The sequence below is a fragment of the Hydra vulgaris genome, chromosome 10 (genome assembly GCF_038396675.1).
Source record: "Hydra vulgaris chromosome 10, alternate assembly HydraT2T_AEP".
In the NCBI taxonomy this organism is placed as follows: domain Eukaryota; kingdom Metazoa; phylum Cnidaria; class Hydrozoa; order Anthoathecata; family Hydridae; genus Hydra; species Hydra vulgaris.
The window spans coordinates 22,702,907-22,730,347 of record NC_088929.1 but is presented as its reverse complement, the minus strand read 5'-3'; the positions used below and the strand labels follow the sequence as shown (position 1 = coordinate 22,730,347).

Here is a 27,441-nt window from a genome sequence, read left to right as displayed (position 1 = left end):
GTAAAACGTATTTAGAGCATCAATAATGGCTATAGCCATCTTGTCCAGTGTGAATATAATAAAAAAAAACCAAATTATTGACAAATCCATGCTATTAATGATCTTTCTGAATATTATTTTTAATAACGGATACAGTTATTTTTTGTGAGGAGAAGGTGTAAGGTTACAAGGTTGACAAATAAAGGTTTTTTGTCTACTTAAAAAAATAAAGTTATTGAATTCTTTGAAATTTAAAGACATTCATATTATTGTGGTGGGTGAGGGATGCATACCCTAAACCCCGCATCTAACCCACTCCCCAAATTTTTCTAGATAAAATATGCAAGCATTTTTACTTTTTTTTTTTTAACAACTAGACACTGCATTTTATATTCACTCAACATTTTTTGGATAACAATAAATAAACATTTTTTTTTTAATAAGCAGTTTTAAAACTGTTAAAATTTTTTCGAGTAAATACAAAACGGGAATGGTTGCATTTTCAGATTATACCATTAAAATATTTTTTGATTATAGTACATTATTAAGAAAAAAATGAAGAACTCACAATAGTTAAGGCAATTTAAAAATATTATAGCATCTGTATGACTACGACATATTTCCATTATACATCTTGTTGACTACGACATATTTCCGTTAAATGATCAAGTCTGTGAATTATGAAATAAATTAAAATGATAAATTTTATGATAAAATATAAATGTTTATAGCAAAAAAACCCAGACCAAAGATTTTTTTTTCTTTTAAATCTTAAAATCACAATCGCTTGTCCAAATTTTAATAAGGTTTTAAGTAAATACGTGTTTTAGTTGAAATCAACATTATAGTTTAGCAATATGATCTGTTCTGATTGTTTATTGGCAATTTTTCCTAATTATAAGTTCTTTCTTGTTCGGAGTTCTAGTATTTTTGTGAAAATTGATAAAAAATATTGTGTTTTGACAACTATATATAGTTAATATACGTCAAAACCAATTAGAACTAGGATCAATAGTAAATTAAGGAGCTTTTTCAAAAGACTTCAACTAAATTCATGAATCCACTGATGAGCAGAATTGATCTAAAGACTCCAAAATGGTGTTTTTTAGATTCACTATTACGGGTAGTAAAAAGGTTTTGAAAATTATATAAAAAAAAGAAAAGTTTCTTTAAATATTAAAAAAACCTGAAGCAAAAAAAATTATACCATTTAAAGCTCTTGTTTCGACATAATGCGCTGATAAAACCATACTAATTCCAAATAAAAAAATTTGAATAATTTGTAAATCGCCTTAACTACACCAAGAACACAATTTTTTTTAAATAAACTTCAGAAATTTTTTATTTTGTTTATTTAAGAAAACAAAACTAAACATTTTATTTTAAAAATTATTAACCCCCTGCAATTAATTTATAAACAAGATGGCAGAAGTTTAAAGATGGAATCTCTTCATTTAGTTTGTACTATTTATGTCTTTAAATGAAGTTATAAGCAGTTTTTAAATGGCCCATAAAGGTTTTTTAACTTCATAAGATATATAGAACACATCTGTAAATTAGAATTTCCACATAAAATTTAGAATTTTTTTTTTTTACATGTACCATCTTGACTACTTTGCCAATATTGTTGTCATTGGTGACTTAAATGCTCATTGCATTGAATGGCTTGGCTTTAACACCACTAACCCTACTGGCACTAAAGCCTATAACTTCTGCATTTCTTTTGGAATGCTGGTCTTCTCCGTAAGCTTTTCTGCATTTTAAGTTTGGCATACTGATCTTCTTCATAAACTCTCTTCTTATGGTGTATCAGGTGACATCTTTAAGACTATTGAATCTTTCCTTACCAATCGTAGTATAAAAGTTGTCCTCAGTGGACAGCACTCTTCTTCATTTCCTGTAACTTTAGCGGTTCCCCAAGGTTCTATCCTTGGCTTCATACTTTTTTTATTTTACATTAACGATCTCCCAGAAATTCTCACATCTAAGGTGGCATTGTACGTTGATGATACTACCATTTATTCTTGTCTTGATAAGAAGCCAACACTCTCTGATTTTTTGAGGGGGCATATGAGCTTGAAAAGTATCTCACTTTTGCTACAGCATGGGGCTCTTAGTGGCTGGTAAACTTTAACTTAGATATAACTCAATTTTTTCAGCTAATCGTTATCCCAATAATCTAGACCTTCCTATATTTATCAACAGTAATGTACTTGATGAGTCATCTACCCTCCATCTTCTTGGATTAATTCTTACTTCCAATCTTTCATGGAAACCATATATTAAATCCATTGCAAAATTAGCATCTGCTAGGGTTGTATCTGTTTATCATACTATCCACTTTATTTCTCCTGATTCTATTCTTTCTCTACAAATTTCAAATCTGTCCTTGTATGGAATACTGTTGCTATATCTGGAGCTGAATGTTCATTAGAAGGAATGATGCTCTTTCTCTTTTTAGACAAGGTGCAAAAACACATTGTAAACATAGTTGGATCTGCTCTTGCAGCCAACCTTCAACTTTTGTCACATTGTTGTAACATTGCTTCTCTTTCTCTTTTCTATAAATACTCTATAAATATTCTATAAATTGAGTGCTGCTCTTAAGAGATTGCATCTCTAGTACCATCTATTAAAATTCGTTCTCGTGTTACTCGCCATTTAATAAAGTCTCATACTTTTACTGTGCTGTTCCTAAGTGCTCCAAAAACTCTAATTCGTCTAGTTTATTTATTTGAACATCAATTCTTTGGAAATTGCTCCCTTTATCTTGTTTTCCTGATTAATGTAATTTGCAATCTTTCAAGTTGTCTGTTAATTGTTGTTAATTGCAACCTTGTTGAAAATGAAGGTATTTACAAAAAAATTCTCAATTGTTTACTCAGATAGTTAACATTGTGGCTTCTATTCCTGATCCTTGCTTGTTTTCAGTTTCTCCTTTATTTCCCTTAGGTGATTCTGACCATAAAGTGATCTCTTTAAGTCTTTTAGGTTTGTTTTTTTTCTTTAAGTCTCGTACTTCTTTTTTGAACTCACCTTATCATCGCACTACTTACTACTACCCTAAAGCTGTTTGGGATTCTTTTTGTGATTTTCTTTGTGATGGTCTTTGGGGTCTTTTCACTCTCAGCAAATAAATGTGCCTCCTACGTAACTTCCTGGATTCAGGCAGGAATTCAAACTTTTATTCCTTCTTGTTGGTTCCAAGTCAAGCTTCATTCTGCTCCATGGTTTTCATCTTCTTGTGGAGCTGCTATATCTAATCATAATCATTTTTTCATTCTTTTCAAAAAAACAACTTCAATCGCTTAGAACAGTCAGCCGATCTTGAACCTGATCTCACTCCTGTAACAGATCGGGGGTTGCAGTAGCTTGTGAATTTTAACTAAAAAAAAAATCAGTTATTTACAGCAAACAACTTTTGCAATATTGTCGACATTTCTATATTAATGAATGGCAACCCTCTCACTGAGTCCTCTTCTTTACATCTTCTTGGACTATCCTTTACGACTGACCTTTCATGGAATCATATAAACAATTGATTGCTAAATTAGTATTGCTAAGGTTGCTTCTCTTTATCTTGCCATTTTCTTACTCCTGATTCCATTCTCTACCTTGACATATCTCTTATTCGTCCCTTTCTGGAATATGATTTTCATATTTAGGCTGGTTCTTTTAATGATGCTCTTTCTCTTCTAAACAAGGTTAAAAAATGCATTATAAAAGTAGTTGGACCTGCTCTATCTGTATCTATATATATATATCCACACACACTATATATGTATATATATATATATATATATATATATATATATATATATATATATATATATGTATATATATATATATATATATATATATACATATAAATATATATATATGTATATGTATATATATATATATGTATATATATGTATATATATAAATATGTACATATATACATATGTATATATATATGTATATATATACAGTGGCGAGCAAAATAATAGGTGTGAATAATAAATTTCACTTAAATTGATATTTTACAGTATATTTTATAAAGTGTCATCTAGGAACTAATTGCTACACATATGCTTATTTTATTATAATAGAGAGCAGTATATTTCCAATTTCTTACAAATTTACGAGGGGAATACCCTATTTATATATTTAACCTACAAATTTGGTGGAGCAAAATAATAGGTGTGTGTTTATTTTAACCTGTTTGCTGTAGGATTAAAAACATTTTGTTATTTTTATTTGTTGTTGATATAAAGGTAAGGTCAATATTTATGCAACTTATATAAAATAATAACATATCATATTTGTATTGAATTAGAATAAGATATAAAATGGGACGAGGAAAGCATTGCACAGCGATAGAAAAAAATCTTATTAGAAATTTAAGAAAACAAGGAAAAACTTACAAGGAAATTTCAGTTACGATGGGATGTTCTCAAAATAAAGTTACAAATGCCTTAAAACCAGAAAAATCACGTGAGAATAGAGGAAGACCACACAAAACGTGTCAGCGTACGGATGATCACATTACAATTATTTCAAAAAAAGACCCATTCAAGCTAGCAACAAAAATTTTAAATGAAATTAATGAAAATATTAGTGTTTGGACAGTTAGAAGAAGGCTTTTAGAAAGTAAGTTGCCAGCTCGAACTCCGAGGAAAGTACCATTACTTGGTAGAAAGAACATTATGAAAAGAAAAATTTTTGCAAAAAATCATATTGCTTGGCGGGGACCAGATATGACCAAAAAATGGCGTAATATTTTGTGGAGTGATAAAACTAAGATTAATTTATTTAATTCTGATGGAAAACAGTATGTAAGAAGACCATCAAAGCAAGAACTTTCACCTCGCTTCACTGCGAAAACAGTGAAACACGGAGGAGGAAATATAATGGTGTGGGGTTGCTTTTCCTGGTACGGTGTGGGGCCACTTTTTTGGATCAAAGATATTATGACCCAATATACATATGTAGACATACTAAATAATGTCATGTTGCCATTTGCCGAAGAAAATATGCCGATAATTTGGCATCCATCCAAAGCTGCGAAAGAGTGGTTTACGACCAATAATGTAAAAGTTTTAGAATGGCCACCTCAGTCACCGGATCTAAATCCTATTGAAAATTTTTGGAGGCAGTTAAAACTTAAAATTTCTGGACAAAATTTAAAAAATAGAAATGAACTGTGGATGATGCTCCAGGAGGCTTGGTACAGCATTCCTGTAGAAGTTTGCAGAAAACTAGTGGATTCAATGCCGTCAAGATGCACGGAAGTATTAAAATATAAAGGGTATGCAACAAAATATTAGTAATTTGCAACCCTATTGACTTCCATCTTTATTTTTTATTTTACACCTATTATTTTGCTCGGTGTGGAACTTATTTTTTTTAAATTAAAATATATTATATATATTTAATAACTTAATTTTTATTAATTTCTGTTTATTTATGTAATAAAATAAAAGTTCTAATAAAAATTTTTATTTTATTTGTTTCAAAGATATTCTCGTATTTGTTAATTTTTTGGTTCACACCTATTATTTTGCTCGCCACTGTATATATATATGTATATGAATATATATATATATATATATATATATGTGTGTGTGAATATATATATATATGTGTATATATATGTGTGTATATATATATATATATATATATATCTATATATATATATATAGATATAGATATACACGCACACACACACACACACACACACTCATGTATAGTCTTTAAGTTTTTATTTGTTTAGGGTTCATTTGGTTCAGTTTTCAAGTGTTTATGTCACAAAGACAACTGTTTTTATGTACGTACGTTTTGATTTAACAAAACATGCTTCTTGTTTAATTTTTATTTTGGATTACTTAATTTAATTATTTAAAAAGAAAAAGTTTAAATAAAATTATAAAGCTTCATAAAACTTCATAAAGCTTTGTTAACCAGAGAGTATTTTGTGTAATTAAGATTTTTTTTTACAAATGTAAAATTTTTTTTTTTTAAATATTTTACATTTGTAAAAAAAAGGCAAAAAATTTTTTTAATGAAAATCTCCATGGTTTACTATAACATAATGTGTTAGTGGTCTAGTGGTAGTGTAACACCACTACCTCATGTTATGGAAGTGTAGTAGGTAAATCACTAGAACAACATGCGGTAGTGGTTTATTGGTAAAGTGCTTGCTTCATAAGTGAGAAGTTTCTAGTTGGATCCCCACCGCATCCCTGGTTGAACTGTGCTCAACTTGTTTCTCTGTGCAGCAGCCTTTTTCTTCAAGATTCCTGTATAGGAGTTTAAGAGTTGAAAGAGGGTTGTAACCACAAAAAGTGGAGATGAATAACATAAGAGAGGGTTGTAACCACAAAAGGGAGATGAATAACATTAAAAAAAAAAAGATTTATAAATATTTTAGTCACTATCACATTTTAAAATAAATTACACAAATATTTTGAATTAATTTAAAAACACCTTGAGATTTATTTTGAGGCTTATCAGGCAATTATGAATACATTTTTGTTGTAGTCATAATTGCCAAATCTAGTAAAATATTTAATGCCGTAGAAAACACATTAGGCATTTTACTTTTATATTACAAGTTGTTGATAAATTGATTTATTTGTTATAATTTAATTAGAGAAAATTTGTCTTTTATCTTTTGAGAAAATTATACTCAGACGTAGATTTTTTCTTTGTAGGCAATGAAGATAATCAGCAAAAAAAGATTGATGAGAAAGAATGGCTTGATGGGTAATTTTTATATGATTTCAAAACTTTTTACTGTTTAAACTATTTGTATAAAGATAATTTTTTTCAACCTCATTTTTTATTTAAAAGTAAAAAATATTTTTATTTACAGTAAAAAATATTTTTATCTGAGCAATTATTCAAACACACTTTTAACTGTACAATTATTGATAACACATTTTTAACTGTATAATTATTGATAATACATTTTTAACTGTATTTATTGATAAATATTGATAACACATTAGTATCTGATAAAAAAAAAAAAACATCAAATTTATAGCCCGAAATCCAAGAGCTACAAAAAATAATCCATTGGCTCCACTTAATAGAGAAATTGCTATTTTAAAAAAGATGGATCATCCAAATGTTGTCAAGTTGATTGAAGTAAAATTTTGAAACTTTTCAAAAATTAAAATGTTTATTTCAGAAATTTCATATAAAATTTGTTTTTCGTGGCGTATTAAAATAAACTTTTTTAAAAAACCACTTAATTAAAGTCCTATTTTGTATTTTTTTTTTTTTTTTGTTAGGTTATAGAAGACACCCAAGTTGATAATGTTTATATGGGTATTGTCTGTTTTTATATAGTGTAATTGATTTTAATCTTAACATTTTAATTATTTACTGTCAAGAAGGGAAAATTATATTGAAATTTGTGGTATTAAACACAATTTTTTTTAATATTAGAAAGCTGGAGTTGGTATCAAATATATACTATGTATATATTTGATATTTTATGTGACAAAAAATTTCAAGTGAAAATAATATCAAGTAAAATTTTAATTAAAAACATAAAAAAAGATTTATGGTTAAAGTATTTTATTTTAAAATTATTCCGAACTTTCTTTTTAAAAACAAAATACAATGAAAGTTGAAAATTAAAAAAATAATTCACAGATTACTGCAAATAGTGAGGAGATCCAGATGTGAAATTGTGAGGACCAAAAATAGTGAGATGTTGTCGTTATTATTACATTGTTTATTGTTTTTCCCATCATGACCTATAAAACATTTGCATAAACATAATTTTTATTAAATTTGTTTTTTTTATTTTTAATAGTGTTTGAACTAATAAAGAATGGGTAAGAATGAATTTTTTGTTTTATTTTTTTAATAAAAAGTATTTATTTTAAACTTAAAATCTAATGCATATTGTTAGAGTTGTTATGGAAGTACCAAGTGAAAGTGTGATAACAGAAGAAAAAGCCAGACAATACTTTCGTGATTTAGTTTTGGGAATAGAATATTGTAAGTAAAAGATTGTAAACTAAAATAACTTTTTGTAGGAATGATGTGATTTTTTAATTATGAATAAATTTCAATTTAAACAGGAAGTACAGGGTGTTTAAGAAGTTGTGTACATGGTTTTGATTTAAATTATTTAAACAAAAAATAAAGAATGTTTTTTATAATTTTATTTATAAGTATATTTATCAAAAAAAAAAAAGACATGTGGCTATTTAACTTGTATACAATCTCAACTTGTATTCAACTTGTATACAATCAATGTTTGAAACGCTGCTCTTGGCAGCATTTCAAACAAACCACTATTTTTATGCAGGCTATTCTAAATACCAACCAACCAACTCATGAAGTTTACTAATTGTAGAGGGTTTTTCTTGTATACAATATTCTTTAAGTAGGCCCAAAAGAAAAAGTCTGCCTGAGGAAGACTGGGAGAACAAGCAGGCTATTCAATTTGACCTTGTCTGCTTATCCATTGCTGAAGGAATTTTCAATTAAACCAACTTTTTACCTGACAGAAATAATGGGCAGATGTCCCATTATTTTTAAAAGTGCATATCAAGTTAACTTCTCTTCAAGCTCTTGTAAACTCTTCAAGCATTTAGAAATGCTTAAAACTCTTAAAACTCTTCAAGCATTTGTAAATTTCACATGTGATCAAAATATTGAAAAGGAATTATGCCACACAACACTACTACTTCATTATTTGAGATGGGCACATGTATTTGTTTATGCTAATTAGAGTAGGCCTAATAGCAACAATTATGATGGTTTGCCATTCAGCATGAATTGGCTCTTGTTTGACTAAATAATCTTGTTTAGCGAGTTAGAATTTTTTTCAAAATTTGACAACATGGCATCAAAATATTCCATTCTTTTGTTGAAATAATTTTAATTTAGCTCTTGCACTGTACTAGGTTTGGAAGGTGGAAAGCCTATTTCTTGAATGCCATGATAATAGCTCCTTGTGCTTATCCCCATTTTGATAGCGCCCTTTCAAATTGACAAGTAATTAGTTTCTTAAACCATTACTCTGACGTTTTGAACAGTTTCCTTTGTTACAAAAGAAGAAGAACAGTCACATCTTTCTTGATTGTGAAAACTATCTGTCGGAGTGGTTTTTTCATTTCTTTCTAACCTCTTGAAATTTCTCAAATTTGGCAAATAAAAAAACATTTTGAATTCTCCCTTTGATTGAAAGTTGTGAATTTATGCTTTTTATATAAATATCTAAATTAATAGTTAAACTTTTATATATGCATAGGTTTTTAATATATTATGGTAATTAAGACTAATATTAAATTAAAAGTGCATATATTTACACAAATATATAATATATATAAAATATAAGCACATATATAGCACTTATGTGTGAAGATAAAGTTTGTAGTATTAAGTAAAATTAAAATATTATCACATTAGTTTTTTATAAAATTATAATCTTTAATATTAAATTTATCCATTTATTCAACCAAAAATTGAAAAATTACAAGTTTTTTTTATAATTTAACAAAATTAAGTTAGGTGTCACTCATATAGTTAAAAACTAGTGATTGGAGTGACTCCTAAATAAAATAAACAAACAAACAAAAAAATTAACAGCAATAATAATAAATAAAAGCATGCATAAATTAAATTAATTTAAAAAAATAATAATAACGATAAAGCTATAATAAGTTAAATAATAAGACAAAAAATATGAAAACAATAACAACAGCAAACAAAAACACTCAATAACAACAACAAACAAAAACACTCAATAACAACAGCAAACAAAAACACTCAATAACAACAGCAAACAAAAACACTCAATAACAACAGCAAACAAAAACACTCAATAACAACAGCAAACAAAAACACTCATTAACAGCAGCAAACAAAAACACTCAATAACAACAGCAAACAAAAACACTCAATAACAACAGCAAACAAAAACACTCATTAACAACAGCAAACAAAAACACTCAATAACAACAGCAAACAAAAACACTCAATAACAACAGCAAACAAAAACACTCAATAACAACAGCAAACAAAAACGCTCAATAACAACAGCAAACAAAAACACTCAATAGCAACAGCAAACAAAAACACTCAATAATAACAGCAAACAAAAACACTCAATAACAACAGCAAACAAAAATAAAAATAATTAGCAAAACAGCACAAATAAAAACAAGCTTTACACAAATGAAAAGGCAAAACACAAAAACTACAAAATGAAAGCAAAAACTACAAAACGAAAAAGCAAAAACAAGAACATCTACAAAATAAAATTAAATTATCTTTTGTTATTTTAGCGAAAAAAGAAAGTTGAAAAAAAGAAAGGTGAAAAAAAGAAATGTGTAAAAAATTTGGTAAAATAGAAAAACAGATAACAACAATAAAAATAATTAGCAACAAACGCACAAATAATAACAAACTTTACGCAATCAAAAAGGCAAACACAAAAACTATAAAATGAAAGCAAAAACTACAAAACAAAAATGCAATAACAAAAACTTCTACAAAATAAAATAAAATAAAAAAATAATAATCTTTATTTATTTTTGCCGGAAAAAAAAGGTGAAGAAGAAAAATTGGTAGCGATTTATTTTTACGTTTTAATTAGTTCTTTCTATTAATTTTGATACTTTGCTTTTAATTGATTTATTTTGTTTTGTTTTTATTTTATTAAATCTGTTTGCTTTATTCTTTTATTCATTTTCGTGTTTTATTTTTGTTCAATCTTTTAATTCGTTAATACCTTTATTAATAATAATTTTCTTATTTTTATTTTATTTTTTAAAATCTTTTAATTCGTTAATACCTTTATTAATAATAATTTTCTTATTTTATTTTATTTTTAACAAATCTTTTTTATTCTTCGAAAAAATTTCCTTTGCTTTTGCTTTTCTCTTTTTTTCCTTTTTTATCGTTAATTAAACGCTTCCGCCATTTGCAATGTCATTGCATAAATCTATTAGATATAAATAATGTTATTTTGTTTGCAAAAGGAAAGAAAAAAAAGAAAAAGAGTACTCTTTTTTAATTTTTTTTTTTTAATTTTCGCTTAAGCAAATAAGACTCTAACTGACTTTTAGGCTTTACTTCAAGCAGTTTAAGTTTTTGAAATAGTTTTTATTTTATTTGTATTTAAAACTTTTTAGACTAAAACTTTTTAAACTTTAAAACTTTAAATCTTCATAAGAGTTTATTTATAAAATAGATTTAATATTTTTATTTCTCAATAGCAATATTAAAACATATAAGTTAGCTTAAACAGTTAAGTAATTAACATTCAATCCAATCAGATTAAATGATAGTCTCTTTAGTTAGCTTTAGTAATAAAAAATATTTTGTAGACATATTCAGAGAAATATTCTTAAACAAGTAGGTGGTATAATATATCCTTAAATCAATAGTATAAAACCATCTGTTTGATTGTGGATCATCAAATCATCAGTGTGATTTTGATTTCAGTGTGAATCATCTAGTCATCAGTCAACAAATAGGTGGTATAATATATCCTTAAATCAATAGTATAAAACCATCTGTTTGATTGTGGATCATCGAATCATCAGTGTGATTTTGATTTCAGTGTGAATCATCTAGTCATCAGTGTGATTTTGATTTTAGTGTTGACCATCCAATCATCAGTGTGATTTTAATTTCAGTGTGGATTATCCAATCATCAGTGTGGACTTGAAATAAAGCTCTTAAACATTGTTTTGTAATTTTAGTTTATTTTAAGCGCTCAGTTTTTTAAATTCTATTTCTTGCAGTTAGTGTCAGCAAAACCTAGTTGTAAAATTTTTAAATTGTTCTAGAATGTTCTTCTGAAATTCAATTAAAAAGTTTAAAAGTTATCTTTTTACATATTTTTCGAAAACTTTTTACACAAGTTTGCAACATTTCTAAAATTAAAAGTTTATGTATTTAGTGCATTATTCGAAAATTATCCATCGAGACATAAAACCATCAAATCTTTTGTTAGATGAAAGTGATCACATTAAGGTGAAATATAAATTCTTTGTAATTTATTCTTTTTATATAAATTTATAAATATTAGAATTATATATCATTTAAAGAAGAATCTGAGAGAAGTAGTTTATCGAGTCATGTTCATATTTATGTAATTGAACTTCATAAAATATTTTAATTTTAAATCAGGAATCATATTTTAAAACTTTTTTAAGGATGTAGAACAGACTGCAAGAATTTAAAGGCTTTTTATTTTGTCTATGAATTTAATGTAAAACTAAATTGTCTATGAATTTGCATATCTGCACATGGAGGACAGGTATTATTTCAGATAAATTTGATTAGCAAATTATTTCTGATGCTAAAAATTTTTAATATTAACTCACTACTTTAGGCTCATTTACATAATAAAGGACACAATGAACTACTTATCTCAGATTCTAAGTTTAAACTTAGTTTTAATACTTTGTAAAGGTTTTATTTCTTTTCACATATTTTCTGCTTATTTAATTATTTCATATTTTATATTCTTATTTATATTCTTTATTTTTATATTTATTTATTATTATAATAATTTATTATTATATTTTTTATATTATTTAGTCAAATTTAGTCAAATTTTCAAAGAATTTAATGAAAAATATAATCCTAACACTGACCTTGCCCTGACTTTGACTCTTCAGTCAATGCAATTTTTTTCTACATGTATCTAACTGTTGTCATTCAATGCATTTTTTTTTCATATATATTTTTACAAAAAGTACAAGAAAAAAAGAAAAAAAGAAAACAAAAGCTAATAAAAAAAACAACTGCTGTTTCCAACCCAAACCCTTAGTCGATGTAGGGGCACTCCCTATATTCTACTTAGATATTCAGTCGATGTACTAAGCCACTGCAATGTCCTATTTTAGTATGACATGCTGCTTAGCTAAATATGTAATATTATATTTATACACACACTTACATTTATATATTTAAATCAGCATTTGGTGAGCAAAAATGCAACTTGAATCTATACGGTCTTTCGAAAATAAAGAAGAAAATGAAAAATAATGAAAAAATCGTTGCTTTCCCACTCAAAACCTTTAGTTGATGTAGCAGCACTCCCTTGCATACCTTTTTTATTCCATTTTTTTTAAGGCTAATGAAAAACAAATTGCTGCTTTAATCCAAACCCTTATTCAATGTAGGTACACTTCCTTGCATGTTCTCCCTAGATATTCAGTGATGTATGCACTGAAGCCCTCATAGTCCTTTATTCCAGTGTGATGACTGATTGCTTAGCTAAATGTACAATACTGTTTGTAAGTATTTTTTATTATTTTTTAACTGACCTAGGTCCATATAGTTTTTTTGCAAAAAGAAAACAGAATTAAAAAATAATGATCATATAAAACTGGATGATATGAATATAAAAATATAATATAAAAAACTGCATAAAAAGAAAAGCTTAACTTATCCAGTTAATAGAAAATAAATTCTTCCAAATCTTTGTTTGTTTGTTTTTTTCCAAATCTTTTACTTTTGAACTTTTTTAACAGTTCTGCTATCCAGTTTACTACCATTGTGGCAAATGTTTTTCTGACATATATAACATTCTTTCAGATTTGCATAGAACGTTTTTTAAATGCATTTTCAGCAAAGTTTTTATACCAGTTTTTCAGTGTATTGAAGGTTTAGTTCTCCTAGAGTAGCGTGTCATAAAATAGACAAGATTATTTTTCTCCATTTCCACTCATAACTATATTGGGTGATTTATGTTGCCAGGTAGAATTTTAAATTGTTTATTTTCTAAGTAGATTTCTCTGAAGGTTTTGTGCCTTTAGCTAACATTTTTGACAAAAGTTAATATTAGAACTTTGTTGCTACCAGCATTCTTGATTTAGTTGAAGTCAAAATATACTTCTTTATTATAAACATTCATTACTATCTATTTCCACAAGGATGATAACTTTATCAATTTCTAGTCCTCTAACAGTGCAAACATGATCAAACATGATTTTGGACCATCAAACATGATGTTGTTCTTTACACCTATGCTTTAATTACAGTTTCCATAGTTTTAGAAAGAACTAGATTCCACTTCTAATCTACCCAAATCTTTTGTATACTTATTAATCTTTTGTGAGACATGGTTTGAACTTTTGTGAGACATGGTTTGAACTTTTGTGAGACATGGTTTTCACTCATAAAAAACTACCAGACTCAAATAAATGATATAAATTATAAATATAATTGACTACTCTAATCCCAATAATAATTCAAAACTTTTAGTTGATTGTTTTAATAACAAGATATCTAACTCACCAAGTTTGTTACTTGTTTCAATTGAAAACAATAGCCATGTCGCAGAGGCATTATGTATCAGAAATTATCAATTAAATTCTTCGTTTAAATGTGTATTTTTTTGATTGTAACTCTGCTCAGCAAATATAGTTTAGAGAATTAAACATCTATCTCACCCTGCATTAGTATTATGAGATCAGAAGAAAATCTTTGCTCAATCAAAACTTAGCAGTCTCAATGACCACTTGTTGGAGCCCAAGTTCTTAATCAAAATCAGCACATATCCTTAAGCAAACTCTTCTTCTACACAAACTTTGATCAATAATAAGATTAGCAAACTCAGGACTCAGTTATGACTCTGCTGATTTGCTAATGTTTTGTGAGAGATTTGAACCTTTGCTTCCACTCATAATAAAAATCACCAGACACCTTTCGATTTTTCATGTAACAATGCAAAGGGTGTTACTATCTATTTTTAAAATAACTATATTATATTATATTAGTGTTACAGGCTCTCAACTATTGGCTACCTATTATTCAAATGTAAAAGTAATAGATTTCTGTAAAACTAACTGTAAAAGTAATAGATTTCTGATTGTTTTAGCACTATAATAAACTTTAGCTGTTGACAATGTATTATTAAAGCATTTAATTTATTTAGATTGCTGATTTTGGAGTTTCAGATATGTTTGAAGGGGAAGATGATTCTTTAAACAAATATGCTGGATCTCCAGCATTCCAAGCTCCTGAAGTACTTGACCATCGTTAGTTGCTTTATTATTTTAAGTTACTCTTTATTATGTAATTATTAAATTTAATGTGTGAATATTGAAAGGATATATAAAAATGTAAAAATGTTTACTATTTTATTTTAGTATAAAATTGCCATAAGATTTTGTTTAGATTGCTCTATTTTCATTTTCTTAGTATTAAATTTTAAACAAGTCTTAATTTAGAATTTAGAATTCTACATAATATAAATTTTCAAAATGTTTTGAAGGAGAACTAGCTGTACATAATGAATTTGTTTATTTGCAAAAAAAATGAAGGAGGAGTCCTGTTGTCCATAATGATATTGTTTATTTTGCAAAAAAAATTTGAACTTATGTTGTATTATCAAAAGAATTTTAATTTTTTAAGGTTTTCGTGATAAATACAGTGGAAAAGCTGCAGATGTATGGTCAATGGGAATTACATTATATTGCTTTCTCTATGGACAAGTAATTTAATATTAACATAATATAAAATATATGTATTATCTAAATATACATGTTGTATAATATCAATACAATAAGTGGGATAAGTATCAGAAAATAAATTTATTGTAAAAAATAAGCTTCCTCTGCTTAATTCGGAAAAAATAAGTTTTTAATAAATATTTTTATGATTATTCTGAAGTTAATCACAATTTTAAATGCCAATTGCAAAATGCAAAACTCAGTGACTAATTAAATTGTGTTTAGTTCTCAACAAAAGATAATTGTCTAAACACATTGTTCTGTAAATAAAATTTTGAAAGTGATTGTTAAAAAAAAATATATTACCATTACTTTTAGGTATATTTTTATTTAAATAATGAGTGTGACCACTAATAATTGAATGATATTTTTTAAACTCGTTTAATTTACCTTTGATATCATCAAGAATAGAAGTTAAAATCAAGGAATGATTAAAAGTTATTAACTTTTAATCATTCCTTGATTTTAGTTATTAACTTGTGTAAACCTGAATATTTTACCTTGCTTGAACAAGTTAATAACAGTTTAGTTATTAACTTGTTCAAGCAAGGTAAAACATTCAGGTTTACAAAAGAATGGCATTAGAAATCGTCAGCAACTTGATTAGTTTGAAAAGTTTAGCAGCACAATGGCTTCCTCATTAATTAGTAATAAAATTGCGTCTAAAAGAATATGCAAATATTATGAAATTTGTTAAAACTATAATATTGCTATTTTATCGTTATTTTATTATGATGTACTTTGTAACATTTGTTATAGCATTGTTATATATTATTGTAACATTATATTATAGCATTATTTTGCGTCTGATAACAATCTATTCTATTCAGATCTAAATGCAATGAAAAAAAAAATATATTTTTTCAACATCATTTGCTTCCAACAAGACTGCAAGCGACCACTATTAGAGTTGGAAGTTACTGGAAGAGAAAAGATGAAATGTAGAAACACTTAGGCTATTGTTATTTATGTTTTATATAGAATGACTTCTAAAAGAAAGGTTTTAATCAACTTTTTTTGATTTCATAATTTCTCTTACAAAAAGTTTGAGTTAACCAAAGTTATCCGATGTTCAAATAACCTGAGAATTTTAATAGTAATCAATTAAAGGGACAAAATGAAACAGTTTGAGATAACAAAAGTTTGAGTTAACCGGTGTTTAACTCACCGAAAATTAACTGTATTATCTTAAATAGAATGTTTTAATTTTTTTAATTTGCTTGTTTCATTCCTTCTAAGTTTAAAAAAGTATTTAACATTTGTAAAGTTTGCATGCTTAACAAAGTTTCATAAAAAAATTAATAATATATAAAACAAATATTTGAACCAACATCTGTATTTTTTTTTTTTTTTCGAAATTTTGTTTTTATATATTGTTAGTTGTATAGGTTATGCGGTAATGGAGTAGTGGTAAACCGCTCGCTTCATAAGCGGGAGGTTCCGAGTTCGATCCCTACCACGTCCCTGGTAGTACCGTGCTCAACTTGTTTCTCTGCGCATCGGCCTTGTTTGTCAAGGTTTGTGTTTTGGAGTTATAGAGTTGAGAGAGGGTTATAACCACTATTAAGTAACCTCCTCATCTGTAGTGGCTTTATCGGCCTTGAGGAGGTGAATTAAAAAAAAAAAAAAAAAGGTTATTGGCCAGATAATGCCCCTTGGGCATGGTGAAGACAACTCACCAAGAAAAACCCTGATATAAAACTCCAACTTAAATGTAAATTTGGGTAGGAGGAGCTCATAAACTTTGAAAAGTAATTTTCTTAGTAATTGTGACACCTTTTTTTAATGTTTGTTATGTAGATAAATATTTCTAATCATCTGAAAAAATTTTTTTGTTTTAATTTAGTGTCCATTTTTTAGCGCTGACCTTTCAGTATTAGTGCAACTTATTAAAACAGAATCGTGAGTTTTCGTTATTATTTTGTTTGAATGAGTGTGTGGGTTATTTATATTATTTTATTTGAGTATGTGAGTTTTTTCTATTATGTTATTTTATTTAAGTATGTGACTTCTATTATGTGGCTTCTATTATAATTTTTTTTAAATTATTTTTTCATCGCAAACCATTTTTTCAATTGTTTTTTAACTTTTGCTTATTTATCACATTTATTCTACACTCTGTATTGGACTTCGACACTATCTATTGTGTTTCACATTTTGTGATGTTGGCGCTAAATATTATCAATACAAAAACTGTTTATATATATATATATATATATATATATATATATATATATATATATATATATATATATATATATATATACAGTGGCGGCACAAAGTAAGGACAAATACAGCAGAAATTAAATCACTGTAACTTTTGTCCAAATAATTACCAGATGAAAGCTACATTTATTGATCTCTGTTGTGTTGACACATCAATATCTTTGCACTTCCTGTTTACCTTAGCAACAAGCACATATTTTTTTAGATAAATTAATATAACACATTGGATAGTTGTTTATCATATTTTAAGCATAGGAAACAAGACAGTAGAGGTAAGTGATGTACCTTCATTGTAATATTAATGTCATCATTATTAATTGGTAGAAAATATGTGTTCATTCTATTACCAATCACATATTGAGTCAGTATATACCATTTAAGGTCATTTAAGGTCATCTAAAGCTCGATATGGTTACTGAGAACCAGCAGTCAAGGGTAACTATTGAGTTTTAAAGTATTCTCCACCAAGTTTTTTTACTTTAGCCAATTTTTTTGTGTTTTATTAGCATCTGCTTCCATTTTGACAGCTTCACTATCAGTATTAATATTATTTTGTCTGTTTTAGTTTAATTTAATGATCTAATATCAGTATTTTTTGTTGTAGAAAAAATGGTAAAATATCATCACTTTTCCCAGGAAGATCGTCTCTGGGCTGTTTTCATGGCAGAAAATGGTGAAAATTATAGTAAAATTGCAACAATTCTTGGTTCTACTGCAAGCGGCATCAGGAAAATTGTTAAGAAATATAAGAATTCAGGTTCCACAGCAGACAAGGCACGTTCCGGAAGGCCAAAGAAGACGACGGCTCATACCGATCGGGTGCTGGTCCGCATGTCACTTCAAGATCGTCGCCTGACTGCATCAGAACTAAGCCAGAGACTGTCGGAGGAACATGGAGTTAATTTGGCCTCCAGAACTGTGCGGAAGAAACTACAAAAAGCCGGATTAAGAGGGTGTGTGGCAGCAAAGAAACCTTTGTCCTCTGCCGCCAATGTCCGGCGACGGTTGGTCTTTGCCAGGGAGCACAAAGACTGGACTGTCGAGGACTGGAAAAACTTTATTTTTTCCGATGAAAGTTTATTTCAACTATTCTGTGGGGCAAAGAGACTGATTGTTAGAAGAAGAATTGGTGAAAAGTTTAAAAAAGACTGTATTGCATCAACTGTGAAGCATGGCGGTGGTAGTGTTATGATTTGGGGGTGCATGTCTGGACAACAGGGTAGGGCAATTGTATCGGTGCATTGGATCCATGAACCAAGGCCAATACATTGGGGTGCTTCAGGATTCAATGCTACCATCTGCTGATACTCTGTTTGGACAAGGAAATCGGTTTATCTTCTAGCATGACAATGCGCCATGTCATAAAGCAAAGAAGGTAACCAATTTCCTTCGTCTAAATGGAGTGGACGTGCTCGACTGGCCTGCTCAGAGTCCAGACATGAACCCCATCAAGAATTTATGGAGTGTCATGTCTAAGAGCATTGAGGGAAAGAAACCATCCAATTTGGATGACCTGTGGGTATTGTTACAAGGCGCGTGGAACAATATCCCACAGACAACAATCGATGGTCTTTTTGCCTCAATGCCTAGCCGTATGAGGTGTGTGATTAAAGCTCGTGGATACCATACCAAATATTAATAAAACAATGTTTACTTTACATATGTGTTCACTCTGTATGTAGTGTTCAATAATTTAGATAAAAAAACATACATCTCTTAAAATCTCTTTCGTTAGAACCTCTTAAATGTTAAAAATGCTAGATTTTGTCGGATTTGTCCTTACTTTGTAAAGTAAGGACAAATCCGACACTGTATATATATATATGTATATATATATATATATATATATATATATATATATATATATATATATATATATATATATATATATATATATGTATATATATATATATATATATATATATATATATATATATATATATATATATATATATATATATATATATATATATATATATATATATATATATATGTATGTATTTTATATATTCAAAAAGTTTTATTTATATATTTAAAAAGTTAAATATGAACACATATTTATTCTATTGTTATTTATTTATTTTTACACTTAGATATTTATATTTAATTATTTTTATACTTATATAGAATTTTTTTTAAATAAGTTTTGTTTTGTTTGCTTTTGCATTTTTTTTCTAAATTTTGTATCTTGTGTAGCATTTTATGAATATAGATGACTTTGATTTTTATTCACGTTCGATTTAGGTTATGCAATGTTGTAATTATTATTGTTATTTTTGTTTTTGTAATTGTTGTTGTTTATGTTGTTATTATTATTCTTATTCTTATTATTGTTGTTAATATTGATATTATTATTGTTATTATTATTATTATTATTATTATCATTATTATTATTAAAATTAAATTAACATTTATTGTATTGATTGTTATTTCCTTGATTTTTTATTATTTTTGGTTTTTATATTGTGTTAGTATTCTTCATATACTTTATTAACACTCTTTTGCATTTTTTTGTTATTATTTGTTTTTTATAAGTAACAAAGTTATTATTAATTATTTCTCCATATACAGTTATGATTATATAGCTATATATTGCGGTAGTGGTGTAGTAGTAGAGCGCTCGCTTCATAAGTGAGAGGTTCCGAGTTAGTTTTCCACCACGTCCCTGGTAGTACCGCGCTCAATTTGTTTCTCCGTGCAGTGGCCTTGTTTGTCAAGGTTGGTGTTTCGGAATTATAGAATTGAGAAAGGGTTATAACCACAAATAGCCTCCACATCTGTAGTGGCCTTCTCAGCCTTGGGGAGGTGAATTATATATAAAAAAATAAAAAAAGTTATGGTCAAAAAAATCAGAAATATATATATTATAATTATATATATATATATATATATATATATATATATATATATATATATATATATATATATATATATATATATATATATATTATAATTATATATATATATATATATATATATAGATACATATATAGATATATATTATATTTATATATATATATATATATATATATATATATATAGATCTATAGTTTGTTGGCTTTGGGAAGAGCGGAAGGAAAAAAGTGATTCTTACGCCAACATATACGTCACTTTTAATTACTTTTAACTTTCGTCCAACATTTCCGTGTTGGACGAAAGTAAAAACCATTAATTTAATTACAAATTAATCGTTTTTTAAAAAAACCACAAAAACGCAAATTTAATTGACCGGAATGTTTTTAAAACGTTTTGAATGTTTTTAACAATATAAACAATGTTTTTATTTTTATTTTTTTTAATAAAATGTTTTTATTTTTATTTTTTTTAATAAAATGTTTTTATTTTTATTTTTTTTACTGTAAATCATGCGCGGAGTGATGCTACATCGACTATCTTATAGCCTGACTCGCAAGGGAGTGCTGCTACATCGACTGACAAATAGCCTGACTCGCAAGGGAGTGCTGCTACATCGACTGACAAATAGCCTGACTCGCAAGGGAGTGCTGCTACATCGACTGACAAATAGCCTGACCCGCAAGGGAGTGCTGCTACATCGACTGAGGGTTTGGTTGGGGCAGGCAGTCTATCATTATTAAAAAAAAAAAATTCCGGTCTTGCATTTTAATTTTTACTTTTTGTCAACAAAATATGGAAAAAACTTTCGGACAACATCTAAGGGTTGTATATATATATATATATATATATATATATATATATATTATAAATGTGAAATATGCATGCTGGCAATACTAAAAATACATGTTGCTTTGGTGATTACATAGTTATCAACCAATTGGAAAATAATTTATATACTCTATATACATATAAGTCATGTGTAATTCAATCATCATCTTAGAAAATGGCTGCAACATCATTTACTAATTTTTAATGGAAAATGTTGCACTTTTTTAACGGAAATTTTAAATGTAAGATGGAAGACAATTGTTCATGATATCATTCAGCATATCAAGTCAACAGATAACATCAATCCAGAAAAATTTTATTGAAGGCCTAAAATAACTACTCTAAAAACCAACAACATGGTACAATATTTAGCTGTAAATGGCATTCAGGTTTTGAATTCACAAATTCCTACTACTTCCTAGCGTGAATGTTAGTGCCCACACAGTTCAAAGATGATCTTTTTCAAAAAAAATTTGTGATTGACTCAAATTTTGCAAATAACACAAGGATTGGACAATTGGTTTATATGGACAATATGTCTAATTAGTTTAAAATATATCTAAATGGTATTCAATATGTAAGTTGGATATTTTTATACATTGCAGGGTAGCTTTATCAAGCAAAAATGATAATATTCTTGAATGATAATATTCTTGACATGTGGCTGGGCAAGTCAAACTAACTTGAACTTTATCAAAAATTGTCCGGTAAAATTGATTGTGGAACAGAACCCAACCTCAATAGCAGATCTGAGAAAAACCATAATGAAAGCGTGTCAATACATGTTTGATATTTGAACAATATTCAAGCATGTCATGAAATGCTTGAAATTGTGAGTTTTTTGTTGCCACAATGCTGTAAAGAATAGAGTTTGTTCTTAAAATGCCGTCAAGAATAGAGTTTGTTCTAAAAAATCCATTCGAAGCCCATACAAAGTAGTAAAACATATTTTATACTTCTTCATTCTTTTATGTTTATTTATGTTGTTTTTTGAATTAAAACTTTTTCTAGAAATAAATGCCTACACTTAACAGTACAAAAATGGTTTTTTGCTATAGATACTAAATGTTAAGATTTATTTTGTTATAACTGTGTATATTATATTGGTATACCTTGTTTTTATATTTTATTTTTACATATATATTTTGTTAATATATTTTGTTTTCTTATATTATTTTCACACTAGTGTAACTTTTATATTTTTTTATTTTTAGCGTTGAATTTCCAAATGAGTGAGTTTAATCTATTGTTTTAAGTATTTATTTTTTAAATTCTTTAAATATTCTTGTTCTAAAAATTCTAGACTGGTTTAAATAATTCTAGACTTGTTCTAATAATTCTATACTGGTTTAAATAATTCTAGACCGGTTTAAGTAATTCTATATTTGTTTAAATAATTCCTTATTTGTTTAAGTAATTCTATATTTGTTTAAATAATTCTATATTTGTTTAAATAATTATATATTTGTTTAAATAATTCTATAGTTGTTTTAATAATTTTAGACTGGTTTGAATAATTCTATAATTGTTTTAACAATTTTAGACTAGTTTAAATAATTCTAGACTGTTTTAAATAATTCTCGACTGGTTTAAATAAGTATAGATTTGTTTTAATAATTCTAGGACTGATTTAAATAATTCTATATATTTTTTAATAATTCTAGACTGGTTTTAATAATTTTAGACTGGTTTAATTATAGATTTGTTCTAATAATTCTAGACCAATTTTGAGCCCTCAAGTGCATGATTTAATTTCAAGAATGTTATCGAAAGAACCAAATGAAAGGATTTCAATATTAGAAATTAAGGTAAATTGTGTTTATTATATTTAATATAAATATATTAAATAATTATAATACATTACATATTATAATATACTATATATTTTTGAAAACAGAAAAATTTTTATTATACTTAAAATACTTTCAGTTAGTAGATTTTACTTGTGTACAAAAAATATTTTTTAAATGCTTTCAAATATTTTTAGACTCATCCTTGGGTAACTGAGGGTGACACATCTCCACTCCCATCAACACTTGATCACTGTAGTGTAATTGAAGTAACTGATGATGAAGTTCGTAATAGTATCAAAGTGATTTCAAAACTTTCATCACTTGTAAGTAAATTTTTTATTACTTGTAAGTATAACTATTACTCAAAAAAAATCTGTTTTTTTTTAACTAATGCTGCTAGCAGCAAAACGAAGTTTGCTTTATGTCATGAAAAAATACTTGTTCATCAGATAATGCTTTCATTACTTTTGAAAAATATTTTTTTCTATTTAATGGAAGTTTTGGGTCAAATGTTCAGGTGATCATTAAAATCATATTTGAGCATCTAAATAAAAAAATGAAATCTACTTTGCTTATATAAAATTTAAAATTGTCATTAAAATAACATAAAACAAAAGAAAAATCTTAGGATGTTTTTTTAAATTCTATATTATAAAAACCTAAAAGGAAAAAAAAGAAAAACTGATTTATTATTTGATAAAATTTAAAATAAGGGAAAATAGAAAAGATGTCACGAAATCATTTTTTTTAAAACATAAAACAAAATGTAAATAGCCAATTGAAAATTAATATGTTTTAACAGATGTTATAAAGTATTCAAAATACAAAATCGTTGTAAAGTAAGAAGCTCTTAAAACTTATCCTCAAATAAACTATTTAGTGAGAAGCTCTTAAACTTATCCTCAAATAAACTATTTAATGAGAAGTTCTTAAAACTTATTTTCAAATAAACTATTTAGTGTGAAACTCGTAAAACTTATTCTCAAATAAACTATTTAGTGAGAAGCTCTTAAAACTTATCCTCAAATAAACTAAGAATGAGTCAGAGGTAATGTTTTTTTTTTGACTTATTAAAATTTATATAAAAATGAATGCTAAATTCCTCGGTGCAAAATATGCATCGTGTATTAAAATTAGATCATTATCACATCTGATTACATAACTTTCGCTTTTAACAATATCTGATTTGTTTTTAACAATATCTTATTTGTTTTGTCTTGTCAAGTTCTTTTAAACAAAATGATCATATTCTTTTAAACATAAATGATCATATTCTTTAAAGTTATATGTGGTGCGATCGCGTAATTTTATAGCTGTTAAATCAGTTATTGTAAAAATTTTCATTATGTTAAACTTGTGTTTATATCTAAGATAAAATATATATATATATATATATTTTTTATTGAACTTCTTGTTTTGAAATAAAAAAAGCTTTTACTGCACACCTACTGCATTTAAACTCTTTTAATAAGAGAGAGCTTCAATTTGACATTATTTCAATTTTTTATTTGTCATAAAAAATTATTTAAAAAAAAAAAAGTGTTTTTACTTTTGCAAACAAATTTTTATTAAAAGTTGAAAATGCTTTTGATTTTATCCTAAAAATATTTCAATCAACCACAAGCAACTTTATTTTGAATAATGAAATAAAGACCATTTGATGGTTAAATCCAAAAAAAAGTTTTATTTAAAAAGAAATACTGAAATAAAATTTTATGTTTAATATAAAATTTTTATCTTAAACATAAAATTTTATTTTATTACATGAAATGACATAAAAATAAACGCATATAAAATTCGGAGTTAAAAACACATAATACTAAAGTTGTCGCTGTTTGGTTTTGTTTACATTTTTTAACATAATCAAGTTTTCAATAATTTTTTGATAGTTGAATTTTTTAATCTTTAATACTTTTAGGTTTTGGCCAAAAATATTCTAAAAGGAAAATCATTTGTTGGAAATGCTCGTTTGAAAACATAGCTTTTGTTTGTAAAGAATGAATTGATGATTAAGAAGGCTCAAACAAATGACGAATATTTATATATCTTGGAATTCTGTTGGATTTCGGAAAAAAACTTTGTCTCTTAGAAGAAATTAATCTTCTTGACATTTATCGTGTGTATTTTGGTGATATCTATTATATTATGCGAGTTTTTTATTACGCGGGTTTTTTACTTTTGCGCGGATTTGTATAAAGATACTAATTTTTAAATATATATATATTGCTAAGTAATAATTATTCTACTTACTTTTAACGTATGTTATTGGCATAATAAAATTGTTTCATCGCCGTCTAAAACCGACTTTTTAACGTAAAATTGACGGAAACCTTAAAATCCATATCAGAAAAAATACTTGAAGCTCCATTTTGGCTGGTAATATGTGTGTGCGTGTGTGTTTATGTTTATATCTATATACATCTATATATATATATATATATATATATATATATATATATATATATATATATATATATATATATATATATATATATATATATATATATATATATATATATAAATACATATATATGTAAATTATGTTAGTGTATTTTACAAATAGAGTGCTCAATGTTCTTAAAGAACAGAGCAATAATAAATTAGTAAAAAACACTTATCTAACTTTTATCTTCTAATTTAAATTTCACCATTGCTGGATCATCAGGAAGAGTTCTCTTCCTTACTCTTCCTGATGAGTTCTCTTCCTTACTCTTCCTGATGATCCAGCAATGGTGAAACTTAAAGTAGAAGATAAAAGTTAGATTTTTGCTTTTATAAAATGCTTTAATTTAATTATTTTTTAGTTTTTAGTTTTGCGTTATTACATAAATAAGGTATTATAAAAGTATTTTGATAAAAGTCATAAAATTAACAAATTTATTTATTTAATATTTGTTTAAGTTGGTTGAAGTATGGTTTATCCTTTATTTACATAATTAATAACCGTATTGTTAATTACATGATAATCACGATATATATATATATATATATATATATATATATATATATATATATATATATATATATATATATATATATATATATATATATATATATATATATAGACACACACACACACACACACACACACACACACACACACACACACACACACACACACACATTATAGCATTATTGTGTCCAAAGCACCAAATGACATCAAGCGATTTCATTTGATGTATGATTGACCGATGAGAATACTGTACTCGGCGCAGAACTTCTACGTAGTGAACATATTATGTCAGTTTATATTAATTGTACAATGATGGTGTTTTAACGGCTTTAAGACAAAATTTTAGTTTGAAGGCCGTAAACTAAAGCTCGCCACATTTATTTTGTTTTAACAGTCTTATTGACTAAAATTTTAAAATATATCTTTTCAGGAATAATTTTATATATCTTTTAAAATTGAAACATGCTCATGACTGAAACCATAGTCATAGTATTTCAGTTAAATACTTTGCTGAAACTAGTCGCATCAGACATACTACTCGGATATGTCGATGTTTAAACCAATGATATATTAAAAATAACTAGATGTCTAACTTCCGCTGTCACGTTAAATAAGTAGATCGTTAAATAAGTAGACAAAATGATATTCTGCGCATGCGTTAGTTTACGGATACTTATTTAACGTATTAAGTCACGTTAAATAAGTAGATCGTTAAATAAGTAGACAAACTGAACAATCGAGGCATTTTGCTAACCCAGACGAACAAATTTAAAAAAAAACATACGTTAACCGAACTAAAAGCATTTCCTTTGCCATGCGAATTGTTATTACTTAAGGGCATTTTTATAGTGATAATTTACTACTTTTAATAATATTTAACTCACGACGTATATTCTAGTCGCAATTTATATCTTTATAGTATAGTATGACAAGAAACATATTTTTAAGAAAAAGCTTTTTGATAGGCCATTCACCCGTATTAATGATATCAAATAAAATACTCATCTCACAAGGAAGTTTATTGTATTCCTAAATAATTTAACTGTGCATTTTAGCAAAATGTTTTACGTTAAATTATTTATCCTTAACCCTTAAACTTAATGATTGTAAAATTTGTAGTTGTTACTTGATTCTACGCAGATAAATAGTAAGGACAGCATTCTGATATTATCCCAGAAAAAAGAAAAGAGAATTTATTAGTTCGTGTCTAGCCTTTTTTTGTGTGTTAATTTACCTCCTCAAAGCCGAAAAAGACACTACAGTCAAGGAGGCTGCTTTAGTTGTTTTTACAACCCTCTCTCAAGTCTATAACTTCGAAACACAAACC

At 26.8% G+C, this 27,441-nt stretch overlaps 1 protein-coding gene across 1 annotated transcript in view; it reads left to right on the top strand.

The window, feature by feature from the left end:
* The window catches only part of LOC100215402 (calcium/calmodulin-dependent protein kinase kinase 2), a 40,871-nt gene extending 15,476 nt beyond the window's left edge, over nucleotides 1–25,395 (top strand). The window contains exons 6-19 of the mRNA XM_065807536.1: nucleotides 5,735–5,788; nucleotides 6,675–6,726; nucleotides 7,007–7,110; nucleotides 7,257–7,293; nucleotides 7,787–7,808; nucleotides 7,886–7,974; nucleotides 11,894–11,967; nucleotides 14,882–14,984; nucleotides 15,361–15,440; nucleotides 17,305–17,360; nucleotides 22,583–22,600; nucleotides 23,089–23,176; nucleotides 23,356–23,484; nucleotides 25,080–25,395. Of these exons, the coding sequence (XP_065663608.1) occupies nucleotides 5,735–5,788; nucleotides 6,675–6,726; nucleotides 7,007–7,110; nucleotides 7,257–7,293; nucleotides 7,787–7,808; nucleotides 7,886–7,974; nucleotides 11,894–11,967; nucleotides 14,882–14,984; nucleotides 15,361–15,440; nucleotides 17,305–17,360; nucleotides 22,583–22,600; nucleotides 23,089–23,176; nucleotides 23,356–23,484; nucleotides 25,080–25,142 (969 nt within the window). The 3' untranslated portion in view covers nucleotides 25,143–25,395. The remainder of the gene's footprint in view (nucleotides 1–5,734; nucleotides 5,789–6,674; nucleotides 6,727–7,006; nucleotides 7,111–7,256; nucleotides 7,294–7,786; nucleotides 7,809–7,885; nucleotides 7,975–11,893; nucleotides 11,968–14,881; nucleotides 14,985–15,360; nucleotides 15,441–17,304; nucleotides 17,361–22,582; nucleotides 22,601–23,088; nucleotides 23,177–23,355; nucleotides 23,485–25,079) is intronic.
* The last annotated feature ends 2,046 nt before the right edge of the window (nucleotides 25,396–27,441 follow it).